Source organism: Leptopilina boulardi, unplaced genomic scaffold (genome assembly GCF_019393585.1).
Source record: "Leptopilina boulardi isolate dan_hultmark-lab unplaced genomic scaffold, ZJU_Lbou_2.1 LbouV2_70, whole genome shotgun sequence".
Classification (NCBI taxonomy): Eukaryota; Metazoa; Arthropoda; class Insecta; order Hymenoptera; family Figitidae; genus Leptopilina; species Leptopilina boulardi.
Window position 1 is genome coordinate 197,205 of NW_026138017.1, and position 17,060 is coordinate 214,264.

The 17,060-nt window shown below is 22.4% G+C and overlaps 1 protein-coding gene across 1 annotated transcript; it reads left to right on the forward strand.

Moving 5' to 3' along the window:
• Positions 1-1,170: 1,170 nt before the first annotated feature.
• LOC127290476 (homeobox protein 2-like) lies at positions 1,171-15,730 on the forward strand. Its single transcript, XM_051319053.1, has 5 exons — positions 1,171-1,315; positions 4,964-5,066; positions 5,190-5,272; positions 6,773-6,877; positions 12,288-15,730. Exons 1-5 carry the CDS (start codon positions 1,291-1,293, stop codon positions 15,599-15,601), a joined length of 3,630 nt encoding a protein of 1,209 aa, XP_051175010.1. The 5' UTR covers positions 1,171-1,290; the 3' UTR covers positions 15,602-15,730.
• Positions 15,731-17,060: the final 1,330 nt, after the last annotated feature.

Consider the following 17,060-nt stretch of genomic DNA (forward strand, 5'->3'; position numbering starts at 1 on the left):
AATTAATTTTAATTCCAATTTTTAACTAAATTAATTTTAATTTCAATTTTTTTTCATCTTTATTTCATTTTTTTATAAAGTTTAATCACATCGATGAAGTTTACAATAATTTTATAAAGAATAATTATAGAAATTAAAATAATATATTCCCCCCCCCCCCGCCACGAGGAAAATAATTAATTTTTTTGCCAAACAAAATTTTCCTTTTTAAAATTTGTTAATCGCAAAAAAGGTTGGAAAAAATTTTTTCCAACAAAAAATTATAATAATTTGTATATAGAAAAATATTTTTTTTTCTTCCTTATTAAAATTAGTTAATCGGAAAAAGTTTTTGCAAAAAAAATTTTCCGACAAAAAATTATAATAAATTTTGTACAGAAAACTATTTTTTTTCTTCTATAGGTTACACGGAAAATTAAAAGGCATTAAAATAAGCTGCAACGCTTCTTTTTTTAATGCCTTTTAATTTTCTGTGTAATGATATACTTGAAAAAATTTTCAATTGCAAAAAGTATTTTTTTTTGCGACAAAAAAATTATAATAATTTGTAGAAAAATATTTTTTCTAAAATCATCGATGAAAAAAAAATAACAAAAAATTTTTTTTTTTCCACCGACTATATTTATTTTTGGGATAAAAATTTAATTATCTAAAACTTTTTTTTGCGAAAGATGAAAAAATGACCTTTTCTAAAATTATTCTCGATTAAAATAAAATGTGAATTTCTCAATATAAACTCCTACGCGTGAATAACATTATACATTTTCTCGATGAATAATTTAATGTTTAGGGTCTCACGAAATTAACGCCTTTGAATATTTTATATATACAAATAGTAAATTAAAATCTGATAAATGTATACAATTGAATTGTCTTTCTTGTATTTCCAATTCCTTCTATATATTGGGGAATTCGATTTTTTTTTTCCAATTGAATGAATTCTAAGATTTTTTTTCAAGATATTAAGATTATATATATATAGACAAACGATGTGGAAATTAATTGGTGCAAATAGTTTGCTCATCAGGAAAAAAAGAAAGAGAGAGAGAGAGAGAGATGGTATTTTTTTAGAAGGCACCCACGTGGAATTGTGGGAAGCGCGACAGGTGAGAGGTGGAAAGCAAAAGAAAGGTAAGGATCCCATCCCTTCCCATTATAATGTGCGAAGATGTTATACATGGAAGAAGAAGAAGAGTCAAAGAGATTCGAGTCGTCTCACAGTGCATCGTTTGCTTCTTAGTGGGCGGATGATCGTCTCGAAAAAAAAAAAACCTGATGTAATGTTACAACATGTGGTTAGCCCTGCGCGCATCGTGTAAGTGTTCACGTATCACTTCTTTTTTTTTGTGTTTTAAAGTGTACAAATATTTTTTTATTATTCAAAAAAAAAATATATATATATTTTCACAAATAATAATTTTATGAGAGAAAAAAAAAGAAAAGTGTTTATAAATATAATAATTACTCGAAGGTGAGTCACAATATATCAATGAAAGATTAGACTCGTCATTTATTTTATGCGCAAAATTTTTTTTCTATCATTTTATAATTAAAAGAGAGTGATTGCGCCGAATTTTAAAAATAAATATTAAATAAAATTTTATAATTAAACTTTTGGTTTTTTTTTATATATATTTTTGATATAAATATTAATTAATATATGTTAATAATTATAATTATAATAATTAATTATATAATAATATAATATAATAATAAAATAATATAATCATTCAAAATTAATCATTTTTGTTATTAAGATTATTTGGGAAAAATTTAAGACCTTTTAATATTAACATTTTTTTATTAATAACTAAAAATTGTAACTTTATAAATGTTTAAAAATATTGTAAATAAATAAAATGATATTAAAAATAATTATATTATAATTGTAAATGATTATAATTATTATAATTATTATTATTTTTATTTATATAAAAAATTTGTTAACATATATTAATAATTTTTATTTTTTCTGTTTACTAGTATTTTTTGTACAAATATATTTTTTGCCCTAAAAATAAATAAGAAACAAAATTATAATAACAAAAAAGAATTTTAAATAGTAAAATAAAAAATATAAATATTTTACAATAGATTTATAAATTTAAAATTCGAAAATACAATTTTAATTTTAATTTTTATTAATATTATTATTATTATTATTATTATTAAAATATGTTTTATTTACTAAAATTAAGGTCAATTTCAAAAAACTTGACAATGAAAAATGTTTATTTAGAAAACAATTGTGGCAAAAAATTGGCAATTAAAAGAGGACATGAATTTTTGTATAGTTGATATATACGCAATTAAAACCGGAAGAAAAGTGAATGTGCATTGTTTTCCACAAAAGTGTTTAAAAAAGTTGATAATGTTAATTGTTTGAATATCAGATTGCAGATAGAATTGATATAATTGAATTGTAATATACCGATCTATGTATATAGTGACATTTCCTACATCCGTTAACAATTTATCTATAGTTTATACTTTGTGAATATTCATCATACTGATGAATAAAACACTGATGGGAAAAATTGTCATTGATAAAATAATGCAAAAAAAAAAAAATTACTCTATTTTTTTTTGGCGAATTTTTCATATAACTTTCTCTTATATAAAAATATTTTTAAAAAAATTAATAATTAATTTTAATTCCAATTTTTAATTAAATTAATTTTAATTCAAATTTTTAATTAAAGTAATTTTAATTCAAATTTTTAATTCAAATTTTTAACATTTTAACTGAATTAATTTTTAATTCCAATTTTTTTATTATATTAATTTTAATTCCAATTTTTAACTGAACTAATTTTAATTCAAATTTTTAACATTTTAACTGAATTAATTTTTAATTCCAATTTTTTTATTAAATTAATTTTAATTCCAATTTTTACCTCAATTAATTTATTCTAAATTAAAATTCCGAATTACTTTTTATCTAAATATCAAAGTAAATATTAAATTAATTTTTTTATTTTCAAATTTTTTTTCTAAATTTTGATTCATACTAAATGAGCTTAATTAGAGAAAATTAATTAAAAAAATCATTTAATTTTTAAACGCTTTATATAATAAAAATATTTAATAATTTTTTTTATTTTTTGGTTTCCTAAATCCGCATTTTTTTTACTATTTGTTATTAGAATTTGCTACTTTGTTTAACATTTTTTTCTAAAAAAAAATAAGCCAACCATTATCGTATATAATGAAGTCTTCCTTCATCTGGAGATTGATTGCTGACAGTATAACGAATACTTGTTACTAACAAATCACAAAACTTAATCGTCTATAGACAATTTGAAAAGTTCAGCCACGCTCAATTTCACGTGCCATTCTCTAAAGTATTATATATATATATAATAAACTTTTAGTCTATACCTATATGAAGGAAGTACTTAATACGTTCACTTTGTTCTCTTTTATAGCAATACGAATGAGAATATTCGTAACAATGAAGATTCTCTTACGGGAAAACATTTAGTTAAAATTGTGAAGAAAAAATAAAAATGAGAAAAAAAAATTTTTACTGTCGAGAAATTGAATTTAAAAAAAAAAATCAATTATACCGTTTTCTAAAATAATGCTACCTCGTTAAAATAAATAATCATGTTAACAATTACAAATTTTTTTTTCACTTTTATTGACAATAAATATTGCTGTAAAAAATACACTTTTTTTCCTTTTTCTTTCATTTAAGAAAAAGGGGGAAATTTTTTTTTTGAATTAAATTTAACTGAACTGTAATTAATTGAAATTTAGTTTGAAATAAATTTAAATTCTAATATTTTTATATTGTTCTATCTTGATTTGAAAAAAAATAATTTTATCTATGTAATTTTAATCAAATTTAAATACAATTTTTTATCACGAAGCTCTGAAGTACTCAACGTTTATGATAAATGATTTTTAAAGAAATAATTTTTTAAAATGAAAAATTCTATAATTTTTTGCTTAAAAAATATTTTTTTATAATTTGTTAATTAATGAAAACTATAAGAAATATTTTTTAGACGAAAAATTATAGAATTTTTCATTTTAAAAAATTATTTCTTTAAAAATTGTTTATCATAAACGTTGCGTACTTCAGCTTCATTTTTTATCAAGGAAATAATTCTTTAATAATAAATCAGATAAATGAGTTTAAAATATAGAATAATAAAATAATAATAATAATAATAATAATAATAAAAATAATAATTGAAGAAGGAACTCGTCGAATTTTAATTTATTATATGCGATGCACCTGGTTGCAAAAGATGATCGGTTTTGATAAAGTATTTGCGGGTAAAAGAAGGAACTAATGAAGGCCATTACGACGACGAGGAAAATTAATATTTATACTTTCTTGTTGAACTATCATTCACGCAAAAGTTATTGTATTCGCGGGCAATATTGCGGTATAAAATGATATTTGAAGACCGATTATCATTATTTCTCGCACTCTGGCGAAAGTGAAGATTGCGAAAGTTTTTTTATTTTGTGTCAATTTATTATTTTTTTTTTTTCACGAATTCTGCATAGATATGACACGCCTATTATTTGCTTTGTATAAATGAAAATCTTTCATTCTTGTATAATATAATTGAAAAAGAAAAATAATTTTTTTTTTGGGGGGGGGGGGGGGGAATTTACTTTTTTTAAATTGGGAAAAAAAAATAAGTAAATGAGATAAAGAAATAAAATAATAAACAAAAGAATCAATAAAATAGAAAAATTTAAATTAAAATAAAATAAAATAGTAAAATATAAATTAAAATAAAATAAAATAGTAAAATATAAATTAAAATAAAATAAAATAGTAAAATATAAATTAAAATATAATAAAATAGTAAAATATAAATTAAAATAAAATAAAATAGTAAAATATAAATTAAAATAAAATAGAAAAATACAATAAAAAAAATATAGTAAAAGAAGAAAAAAAAATTAAATAAGAAAAATAATTTTTTCCAAATCGCAGATCTAGTAGCAGTGGTTTTATGCAATATTCAAGATAGTTTAGAAGATGAAAATACAAAGAGAAGTTTCCTTACTCGAAGAGCCATTGATGGAAGCAGAGGAAGGTACGAAAATGAAATAAGCAATTAATTAATCTTAATTGGCGGAAATTTTTTTCTTTCCTCAAAAAAAAATCCCTATTTTACAATATAATTGCCTATATCTCGAAAATATATTTATGATTTAAGGAAATACTATGATGCTAAGGATGATGGCTTCTTCGAGGATTATGGTTTCGACAGAGGTCATTATAATGCTCGAGATAGATCCGGTAAGTTCATTTTCAACAAGAATATATTAAAACACCATATAGAAAAAAAAAATTAATTTTTCTTTTTATTCTAATAATAAATGAAGCAAGAGATTGTAATATTCGATATAAAAAAAAAACTTCACGAGATATAAATAAATTTTTCTAATAAAAAAAAAAAAAAAGGAATAAAATAGAGTCGTAGTTAAAAAAAAGAAAATTTTTCTAATAGAAAGAAAATTAATTGTCTGGAAGATGATATTGAGTCATTATAATTCGATCAGCAAAATGTGAAATGTGCTTTTCTTCATGACATAATGCACTTGCATTGAATGCAATTAAGACGAGAAATGAGGTTGAGTACAAGGTCAACTGCAAATTTATTACCTTAGTGCGTGGCACAAGACTCATAAATTTATCATATATACCGGATTTTAAACATTTTTTACCGTTAAAATTTTTTTTTTCAAAAATTAACACTTTAATTAATTGATATAATTAATTTAAATTTTTTAATTAATCAATTAATATTAAGTTAACAGATTAAATGGTAAAAAAAAATTATTAACGTTTTTTAACCGTTACAAAAAATTAATAGAATTAAATTAAAGTTAATTTAATTATTATTCATTAATTAATAAATATATTATTAATAAAAAAAAACCGTTTCATTGAATTTTAATATCACATTGAATAATTGAAACAATTTTCGTAATTATTATATTTCATAATAATTGTTTCATTCTTGAATGAACATTTTTTAAAAAAGTATCTAACCACCGACAATAAAAAAATTTTACAGAATAGTTAATTTCGTCTATTGTTTCTTTAATTTATTTAAATAGAAAATGGTGCAATAATTTTTTTTTGGTCATTGTTTGCAAATTTTATATATACATTTATTCACCAAACAATAATCACACTTGCCAAATATTTTATACGCTTTTGTTTTAAACTATCGAAATAGAAATTTCTTTATCTTTTTTGTAAAAAAAAAAAATTTACTCTATTATTTTTTGGTACTAATTTATCTTTCAATTTTATTAATAAACTTGAATATTTCGAAAATCGTAAATAAAACTCATATCACATTAAGCAAATATTTTTTTTAATGATCTAAATTATTATTGGTAAAAAAAAACTATCTTCATGACAAAAATATTTCTTTTGTTTTTTGTACTCAATTCTATTTTTCACACTAAATAATTTCTATATAAACGAGATTTAAAAAAAAATTAGACAATTTTAAAAAATTATTTTAAAAAATTATTTTAAAAAAATTAATTTTTAATTTCTAAAGCCTAATTAAAATTTAATATTTTTAAATTAGTATTTTATTTTTATAAGCAAAAATTATTTTAAAAAATTATTTTAAAAAAATTAACTTTTAATTTCTAAAGCCTAATTAAAATTTACTATTTTTAAATTAGTATTTTATTTTTTAAAGAAAAAAAATTTTGTTTTCAATGCTAAATTGGTAGTAAAAAAAAAAAAAATAATTGAATAATTTTTTTTTTTCAGGCTCATCGGACATTAGAAGCAGCGTTCCAGGTGAGCCGGGAGTAGATTATCCAGCATATGAGAGACTACCTCAGACAAGTTTTACTTGTGAAGGACGTGACCGAGGTAAGTCAATCATTATACTTTGACCTTCTCTCTCTTTCTTTTTCTCTATACACACATTTCTCTATGTGTCAAAACATTAATTTTTATTTCTATTCATTATCGAAATATAATATATAATTTACTGGCTATACAAAAAATAAAATCAAAAGTGACAAAAAAAAAAGCTTAACTATAATTTTGTCCTTTATAGATTAACATTAAGATCCCCCATCAATTCGTATATAATTCCAAAAAAGAAATTTATATTTTCTTCCTGGCGAAAAAATAAGGTATTATTTATAATCCCACGAAATAGTATGAAATAATAATAATACAAAACTTATATAATTCCCTCGCAAATTTATCGTTATAAACTTATTCAATTCCCTGGAAATATATTCTTATTTTATAAGAAAAAAAAAGGGGGAAGCAGAAAAAAGAGAAATAAGAAATGTAATAATAAAATAAAAACTTAAAATTTCCGTTACAATATTAAATTATCAATTTCGATCTATTATTATATTATTAAATTTCTTACAGAAAGGTAGGTATATTTTTATGATAATTTCCTTTAATTTACTCACACCCTCGCCTGAAATATCATATATAATAGTTCATAAAATAGTAATATTTATTCATTATTAGTTATTAAAAAAAAAATCATAATAATGGTCACACTTAAATATTGCGACAAGCGTTTTAATTTTTCTCAAGTCTATATATATATTTTGTAACAATTTTGATCAGACTTTTCTTATTTCTCTTGAAAAAAAAAGCTATTAAAAAATTTATGACGAAATTGCTAACAATTTTGCCACAGGATGAAAAAATAGTAGAAAAAAAAAATTACTCAAAAAGTTGAAATAAAAAAAAAAAAAAAAAAAGTAAATTCAACAATACTTGAACCATAGTGAGGGTAATAATTTTTTTCTCACATTTGACAAAAAAAATGGGTTCAAACGTATATTTAAAATTTTAATATTTTAGTCACCTTTTGGCATCGAGGTCAAGGATGTAACAAAACAACTTTCCTGACACGGAGGATGGAATCTGCTGTTAGCATTTTCTTTATACACTTTCGCAATAGGTCAGAGCGTTAGCAGAAGCGCTTTGATTCCAACCTTCTGTGTTCTGTTATAAAAGAGATCCCCCCTCCCCCCCGTAAAAAAGGCAATGCCTTGTTTTATGTCTTCCAATTCCAATCCTTAGGCGACCAATAGACATATTTTTTTTTTATATATATATTTTTTTTAAACTCTGTCGCCTTAAAGTCAAGGTAATATGGCCTATTAAGATATAAAAGATATTCAATTCTAAATGTAAAGCTCGATTTTAAAAAGGGCGATATGCCATTTGATATACATATAGGTTACTTCGGAATATATATATATAAATTATAAAATAAAAGGCGCGGTAATTCAAAGATAATTATCTCAATAAGACACCTTATTTTTTTAAAATTTCATACAAATTTATTAGTTTTATATTTCAAAAAAATTCAAACCAAATTTTGAATTTGAATTAAATAAAATTTGACGACAAATAAAATTTTTACTTCAACCAAAATATAAATTATTTTCGAATCAAAATTCATTCGAATTAAAATTTAATTGAAACAAATATTCATTTACAGCTCAGAGATAAATAAATATTTTTTTTTCTCCAAATGATTAAATATAATTGATTTTTAATTCTTCAATAACAATGACAATAAGAAAAATCGATAATTAATTTATAATTTTAAAACTATTTTTTCTCAATTAAATTAATTACATAAATAATAATAATAATAATTGCAAAATTATTTTTCGTGTTACAAACAGAATATAAAATGCAAAATCATTCTTTGTAGAAATTCAATATATATATATGAAAGAAGTTTTATATGCTAATTCGAAGAAGGATAAAAAAATAATGTACATTGACAAATGGAAATTTCTGTATTATGCAATACAATTATTGTTTATTTGATTATAATTAATTGCACACTATACAAAAAAAAATTTTTTTCGTTAAATAACATCGAATAACCTTGAGAGAAAAAAAAATTAATAGATTTATTTTTTATTTCAAAGAAGAATTATAATAAAATTTGCAATAAAATGATAATAAAAATTCGAATAAATATAAAAAAAAAGAACAAAACAAAAATAAATAAAAATGATTAAATTCTCCAATTTATTGCGTTATTTTTGACATTTGCCAAAAAGTATAAAGAAATAAAAAAAAAAAAGTTACATAATTTACAGACTCGACTTTTAGTAAATTTTTTGTATTTGCGCAAATAAAATATAATCAAATTTTATATATAAAAATAAAGAGATAAATTTTTTTTATTTCTGTCAACTATAAAATATTTATTTTTGCCAAACAAAAATTTCTTATTTTTGAAACTAAAAATAGTTATTGAGACAAAATATATATTTTTATTTCAATATATTTTTAATTATAAATATATTTTTTTAATATACTTTTATTTGAATATATTTTTATCTAATTCAAATATTATATTTGGTTTGAATACAACAAAAAAAATATTTATTTATACAAAAATTAAGAGGGAAAAGATTATGAATTCATCATGTATATGAAGGTAAATTCTCACGCGTTTCACAAAAGGTGATAATGAGCTTCATCGACACTTGACACTCGGTAATAAAGTTGTTGCATTTCTATAATTCGTTGCATAAGAATTATAAGCAAGAATGAGGTTCGTTTATTATGACTTTTAATTTGCGACTAAAACAAATTCGTCAAGTATATACGATCAATCATAGATTTAATGAAACCAAACGATATCATATACGATGAGAAAATATCATCATTTAGAAGAATCGGAAAACAAGTTTTGTGATCACGCCAACGACCTATAGGAACTATCATATATATATATAGCTTTTAACACATTCACCTTCCCTCGAACCTTTATTTATCCTTTTATTTTATTTCTGATATTATATATTTATTTTTAAAAAAAATCTCTACAATTGTTATTTTTATATTATATGACCATATGTCATACAAAGGTTCAATATAATTCCTCATTATTCTATAACGAATCAGGGGTAAAATTTTAAAAAGGTTATGAAAAAACCTTTTTAACGAAGGTAGATGAGAAAAATAAATAATCGCAAAAGGCACGTCATGTGATTTATAAAAAATTATCTTGAAAGGATAATATTAACATAAATATTTTACTATGATCAATTTATAATATAATTATTATCTTTTAGCTTGTCAACTTTTTCCGACTTTTTTCAAAAATACGACTTTTATCGACTTATTTTAATAAAATGCGACTTTTTTTTTTACATTTGAAAAGAAAATGTAAATAAAATACATTTTTTTAGTATAAAATGTAGATCTTCTTTAGATCTTCTTCAGATCTTCTTCAGATCTTCTTCAGATCTTCTTCAGATCTTCTTCAATTCAATTATTTAACAAATTTTGAACTAAAATGATTCTTCACTAAATTAATTATTTTTAATAATTTTAATGAAATACATCACAAATTCAATTATATCAAAATTATTTTTCAATTAAAATTTTTATGAAATTTAACAATTGTTTATAATTTTTAAAAAAAATATCACAATAAAATTGAATTATTTTTTAAAAATTTCAATTCAAAATAAATTAAAATTCAATTATTACCCGAAATTTTAATTCAAAATCAATAATAAATCCAATAATTATCCACAATTTTCAATTTAAAATTTAATTATTTACCAAGTTTTCAATTTAAAATGAAATAAAATTCAATTATTTTCTAAAATTTCTATTCAAAATTAATTATCCAAATTTTCAATCAAAAATGAACTTAAATTAAATTGTTATCCAAAATTTCATTTAAAATTCAATTATTTCCCAAAATTTTCAATTCAAAATGAACTGAAATTCAATTATTTTTCAAAATCAAATAAAATTTCATTTTTTTCAAAAATTTGAATTCAAAATTAATTGAATTTTTAATAATTTGAATTTAAAAGCATCTAAAATTTAATTATTTCTAAAATTTTCCATCGAAATTTTTTTTTTTTTGAAATTTAATAATTTCAATTATAACTCTAAGGAAATTCAATTATTTTTAACTATTTTAATAATATTCTTTGAAAATTCAACTATCTGAAACCATTTTTCAATTAAAAATGATTTTCAAATTATTGTATTTTGTCCGCATTTTCTAATAAATTTTTAGTGAAATCATCTAAAATTTTAATTAAAAATCACTTAAAGTTTCAATTAATTTCAAAAATCTCAATTTTAAATCTTTGAAAATACAATTAAATTTAAAAAATGTTTTCCAAAAATTGTTTTGATAAATTATTTTTAGTTCTGTAAAATTTAATAATTGTTTGAAAATTAACAATATCTTTTGAAATTTAATTATTTCTAAAAATTTTAACTTTAACCCTTCGAAAAGGATTATTATTAAAAAAAAAAAAATTTTTTATTTAAAAATCTGTAAAATATTTTTGTTAAAATAAAAAACAAATCCACTTTTTTTTGGAATATAAATCGACTAAAATGACTTTTTTGTGTCTTTAAGTTGATTCGAGGCCTGTGTTTTTATAATTAATATTTAATAGGTTGGCCTCTGGTACCTTAAAAATTAAGGGGAGGCACCACCCCCAATTTTGACCCACTTAAATTTAAATTATTAAATGAGGTTATATTTTTTTTCTTACATCATTTGGGTCCTAAAAACATATAAGGTGGTCAAAAAAAAGAAAATTTTAATTTTTGACCATTTTAGAATTTTTATTTTTTGAAAAAATTAATATTTTTGAAAATCCATGCGAGAGATTCTGACAAATCATTAAAAAAGTGTGGAAAAAATTTGACGATGAAAAATACTTAAAATTGTGAAAGAAGATACATATTTAATAGGAGAGTGCAATGATGTTTTAATTTATATTTTTCGCTCTTTTTTTGAAAAAATTAAAATTTTTGAAAATCCATGCAAGAGATTCTTAAGAATCATTAAAAAAAGCGTGGAAAAAAATTGGCGATGAAAAATAGTCAAAATTGTAAAAAAAGATATAGATATTTAAAATATTAATTTTTTTAAGACTTTAATTTCTAAAATGGTCATAAATTAAAATTTCATTTTTTGGACCATCCTGTATGTTTTTAAGACCCAAATGATGCAAGAAAAAAAATAGAACCTCATTTAATAATGTAAATTAAAGTGGGTCAAAATTGGGGGTGATGCCTCCCCTTAATTTTTAAAAATAAATAATAAATAATAAATATAAATAAATATAAATAAATAAATAATAAAATAAATAAAGCCCAACTTCAAGTTAGGACAGAAGGACAGACCAAGCATTTTATTATTATATAATTATATAGAAATTGAACTATCAAGAACATTTTTTCTATAATAAAGAATTATAAAATATTTTTTTGTTTTTTTTTTTATTTACAGGTTACTATGCCGACGATGAGGCTGGTTGTCAATTGTTTCATGTATGTGACAATATTCTCGTATCATCATTCCTCTGTCCAGTTGGATCACTTTTTAGTCAAAAGCTTCAAACATGCGACTGGTGGAATAAAGTTGATTGTTCAACAACAAGAAAATTTTATACAATAAATCGCAATTATTATGATCAATCGGATGGCGATGAAATGATACGAAAGGCCTATGTAATGATACATCTTCAACCAGATGAGGGACTCATAACTGAACCTGAAGAACGTGCACAACAAGGAAAAATCACTCACTATCCAAGAGTTGATGCACCGGAAAATGATTTACCAACAAATTATGATGATTCTGAAAATCCATCATCATCATTTCACGACTATTCAAAACAATTTAAATCAAATCAAGAAATTGATCACGATGATAGTTACAATGATCACATTCTCTATTCACATGAATATCAAAATCCAAAGATCTATCCAAATTCTCTATTGAGAATTCATAAAAATAATGATGAAACAGAATTTAGAAATCGTCATTCACAAAAGGGGAATTCATATCGATTTAATGAATTTGTTAGTGATGAATATCAACCGTCTTATGCGCCAACTGTTCCAACTGTAACTACCACAAGTCGACGATTTTATTCTCCAACTGTGCCAATGAGTTATAGATCATCAACACTCGCCTATGATAAATTTGATCAAAATTTAGATAGTTCAATTCATCTCTATGAACATGGGAGAAATTCTCTTTCAACAACAACTCCAGCTACTCCATTTCGTTTTAAGAATTCAACTCGTGGTTTTCTCAAATATTCATCTTCAAATGAAAAAGAAGAAAACATTCATGAAAAAGATCAATTTTACGATGACAATGATGATAATGATGATGAGAAATTTGAAATTATGGAAGGTAGAGAAAGTATAGGATTGGTGAGATCATCATCGGAACGATTGGAAGAAGAAACTGTAACGCAATCATTAATTGGTGATAATTCATTTGAAAATTCAACGAAAAATTTACACGAATTTGCAAATTCCAAACAGACAAATAAGAGTCATTCCAATTTCAGTGAAGAGGACAGAGAATTTGATTATGAATCAAGAACAGAGGACAAATATGATGATTATGAATCTAATGATGATGAATTGATAAATTCCAACATTAATTCCACTGTTTCTAATAATTCCGCTAATGATGATTCAGTGCAAGGGAACGATGATGAATTATCATTGAAAGAAGGTGATGATCTTTTAGAAAAAGTTGAAGATTCTAAAGAAATTGAAAATCATTCAAAAGAACAAGATAATCTGAAGAATCATCGAGATTATTCCAAGGAACATCGAGATTATTTCAAGGATCATCAAGATTATCCAAAAGATCATCAGGATTATTCCAAGGATCATCAAAATTATTCCAAGGAACATCGAGATTACTCCAAGGATTATCAAGATTACCAAAAAGATCATCAGGATTATTCCAAGGATCATCAAGATTATTCCAAGGATCATCAAGATTATTCCAAGAATCATCAAGATTATCCAAAAGATCAAAAAAATCATCAAGATTATTCAAAGGAAGAACAAAATTATCCAAAAAATGATCAACATAATTCAAAAGAAATATCAACAACTTCTGATCCAATTTTCAATCTTGCCCCTCAATTATTCAACTCGGAGGAAAAAATAATTCCCGAATTGTCTTCAGTTTTACAACCACCTCTGGTTCCCTATCAATCATTTCGTTCTTTAGATTCTGATCAAATTCCCCCGCCAATGGCAATAAATAGACCACCACTACCATATCAACATTATTCAAATAATCAATCTAATTTAACGGAAAATTTACAATCTAAAAATGCCAGCAATATATTTTTTGAAAATCACGATAATGTAGAAAAAAATAATTCAGAAAATTTCCAAAATAAAAATAATATAAATTCACCTACAGATGGAAATTTTTCCAACAATGATAGGGAAAATAATTCATCAAGTAACAATGATTCATTTATAAATAGTGAGGAACAAATTTTGAGAAAATATAATGAAAATCTTGATTTTACAATAAGATCATCAATTTGGAATCATCGTGATTCGTTGGCTAAGGAAAAATTTGAGAATCCACTTTTGAATCATAGAACAATTGCCCTGGATTTAGAACCACCTAATGAGGATTTATTATTAAATTTCGATTCTCAAACTTCTTCACCTACAACAATTCAAGATTCCACTAAATATGAGTCAATTTCCGAAAATCAACCAATAGAAAATAATTTTGAAGCCAGTAGTATTTTACAACCAGATTTTGTATCACCTGAAATAATTAAAAACAATGCTCCATATCAAGTAACATTGCCAATAAAAGATGAATCAAATACAGAGATAGTTTACAATTTAAACGAAAAAAATAAATTTGATGAAAATTTTCAAATTGAAAATTCTAAAGAATCCGAAATTTCCGATGAATCATCAAAAGATACATCATTAATTTCTCATCGCGATGATTATCAATTGAAATTAATTCAAAAGGAAGAGGAAAATTTGGAAATACACAATAGAACGGGTAAAAGTGCAGAAATTGAAAATGATCAACGACAAATGAGAATTCTACAATTAATGTCCGAATTGGCTAAAACTAATCGATTGCCAAGACCATTTTCCACTCAAATTGAAAAAAATAATAATCAAACGAAATTATCATCAATTAATGAATCTTCTTTTCTTCGTAAGGAACAAATACTCGAACAATTGACAAAGAGTTTTGGTGAGCCAATTTATGGTAATCAAAGAGATGAAAATGAATCATTATTTCAATTACCGTATGTAAATAGATTCACGGAATTTAGAACTGGAAAATCAATTATTCCCGAAGAGGATTCGACTTTGGGTACAAAAAATGAGGAAGGGAATGAAGAAGAAGAAGAAAAAGAAGAAAGAAAAAGAGAAAAATTAGAAAAAGATGAAAAAGATGAAGTAGAAGAAGTAGAAAATCAAGAAGAAGAAGAAGAAGAAACAGAAGAAGTAGAAAATGGAGAAGAAAAAGAAGAAGTAGAAAATGAAGAAGAAGGAGTAAAAGAAGAAAAAGTAGATACGAAAAAAGAAGAAAATAGTGAAAAAATAAAGAAAACAGTGGTAGAGATGGAGTTTCTACCATCATTAGGTTTTTCCTTCGACACTCACGAGGGAAGAGAGGAATATGCTCAAGCAATTCTTCATGGTTTAGTAACTGAGGGGGCTATAGTTAAATCTAATGATAAATTTTCATCGAGAAAATTAACTTTCGACAGTACTGAAAGTACCAAAAATATTTGACAAAAAAAAAGTACCTAAGAATTATTATTGCGCGTGATTTTCAGTGTGATTACATATTACATAAAAAAAAAAAATAGAACCTTTATCTGTAATTTGTGTACTGAAAATAAAAATTTTTTTCTAGAAATAAAAAAACTAATATTTATTTATTTATTTCAAAATATAAATTTTTTTTTCATAAAATGCTAATTATTATTAATTAATATAATTCACTATTTCGTTTATTTATTAATAATAATTTTAATTATAATTTACCTATACACAGAAAATTAAAAGGCATTAAAATAAGCTGCAACGCTTATTATTTTAATACATTTTGGTATTAAAATAAGCAAAATTGGATTAAAATAATAAACTTATTTTAATGCCTTTTAATTTTCTGTGTGCTGTTAATTATTATTTTGAAAAAAAATTCATAAAAAATATTTTTAAATATGAAAAAAATCATTAGAATCGAAAAATTTTAAAAAGGGAAAGAAGAAATTGATTAAATAAAATCTGTTTACTTTTCCATGACAACAAGATTTGCCTAGCAACTGTCCCTTTTTCATGTCAGTAGAAAATATAAATTTTAAAAATTTATTTAAAAAAAAAAAGTAATTTCTTTTATCGACATAGTGAATTTTGAATCTACATTTTATAAGTTAATTTGTAATAGAAAATCTATTACAATTATTTATATTAAAAAAAAAAAATCCCTTTGGAGAAACGTTAAAAAAATTAATTTACATCTTATTGTTGTGTTATAGAGGTTAAGAATTTTTTTTAAGAACATAAATTTTTACACAATAGTGCAAAAAAAAATAGTTTTTATATAAAATGGACGAATTAGAAGTCGATTCGGAAATTCTCGATGAAGATTACGAAGGAGAAGAATATGAAGGAGAAATACAAGTTTCAGTTTCTCCTTCATCAACTATGGATTTCAGGTAAAGAGAAGAAAAAATTTGATTAAAATTTTTTTCAAATGTTAATAATAATTTAATTAAAATCCCATATTGCAATGTATATAAATAACACTAGATATTTAATTAAAATTCAGTTAATACTGTTTTTAATATAATAATAAATAAATAATATTTATATATAAAATAATAATAAAAAAAAAATAATTACTAAACTACAATAAATAATAATAATAGATATTACCAATAGTTAATTATAACTCGTTATATAAAAATATATAAACTTTTAATACTTTAAGCAATCTTTAATTAAATATTGTTTTTTTTTTTTATTGTAATTTAGAGTGCTATGGTTTCGAGATAGAGTTTTGAAATTCCTAGGATTAAACGGCATGAATCAACTTTTCAATGATCTTATAACCGTAATTATAAATTTTCATAAAAAATTAATTATATTAAATGTCCGTAAATATAATTTATTATAAATATAAATAAAATAAAAAATTGATTTTAATTTTTTTTATTTCAATAAAAATAATAATAAAAAATTTGTT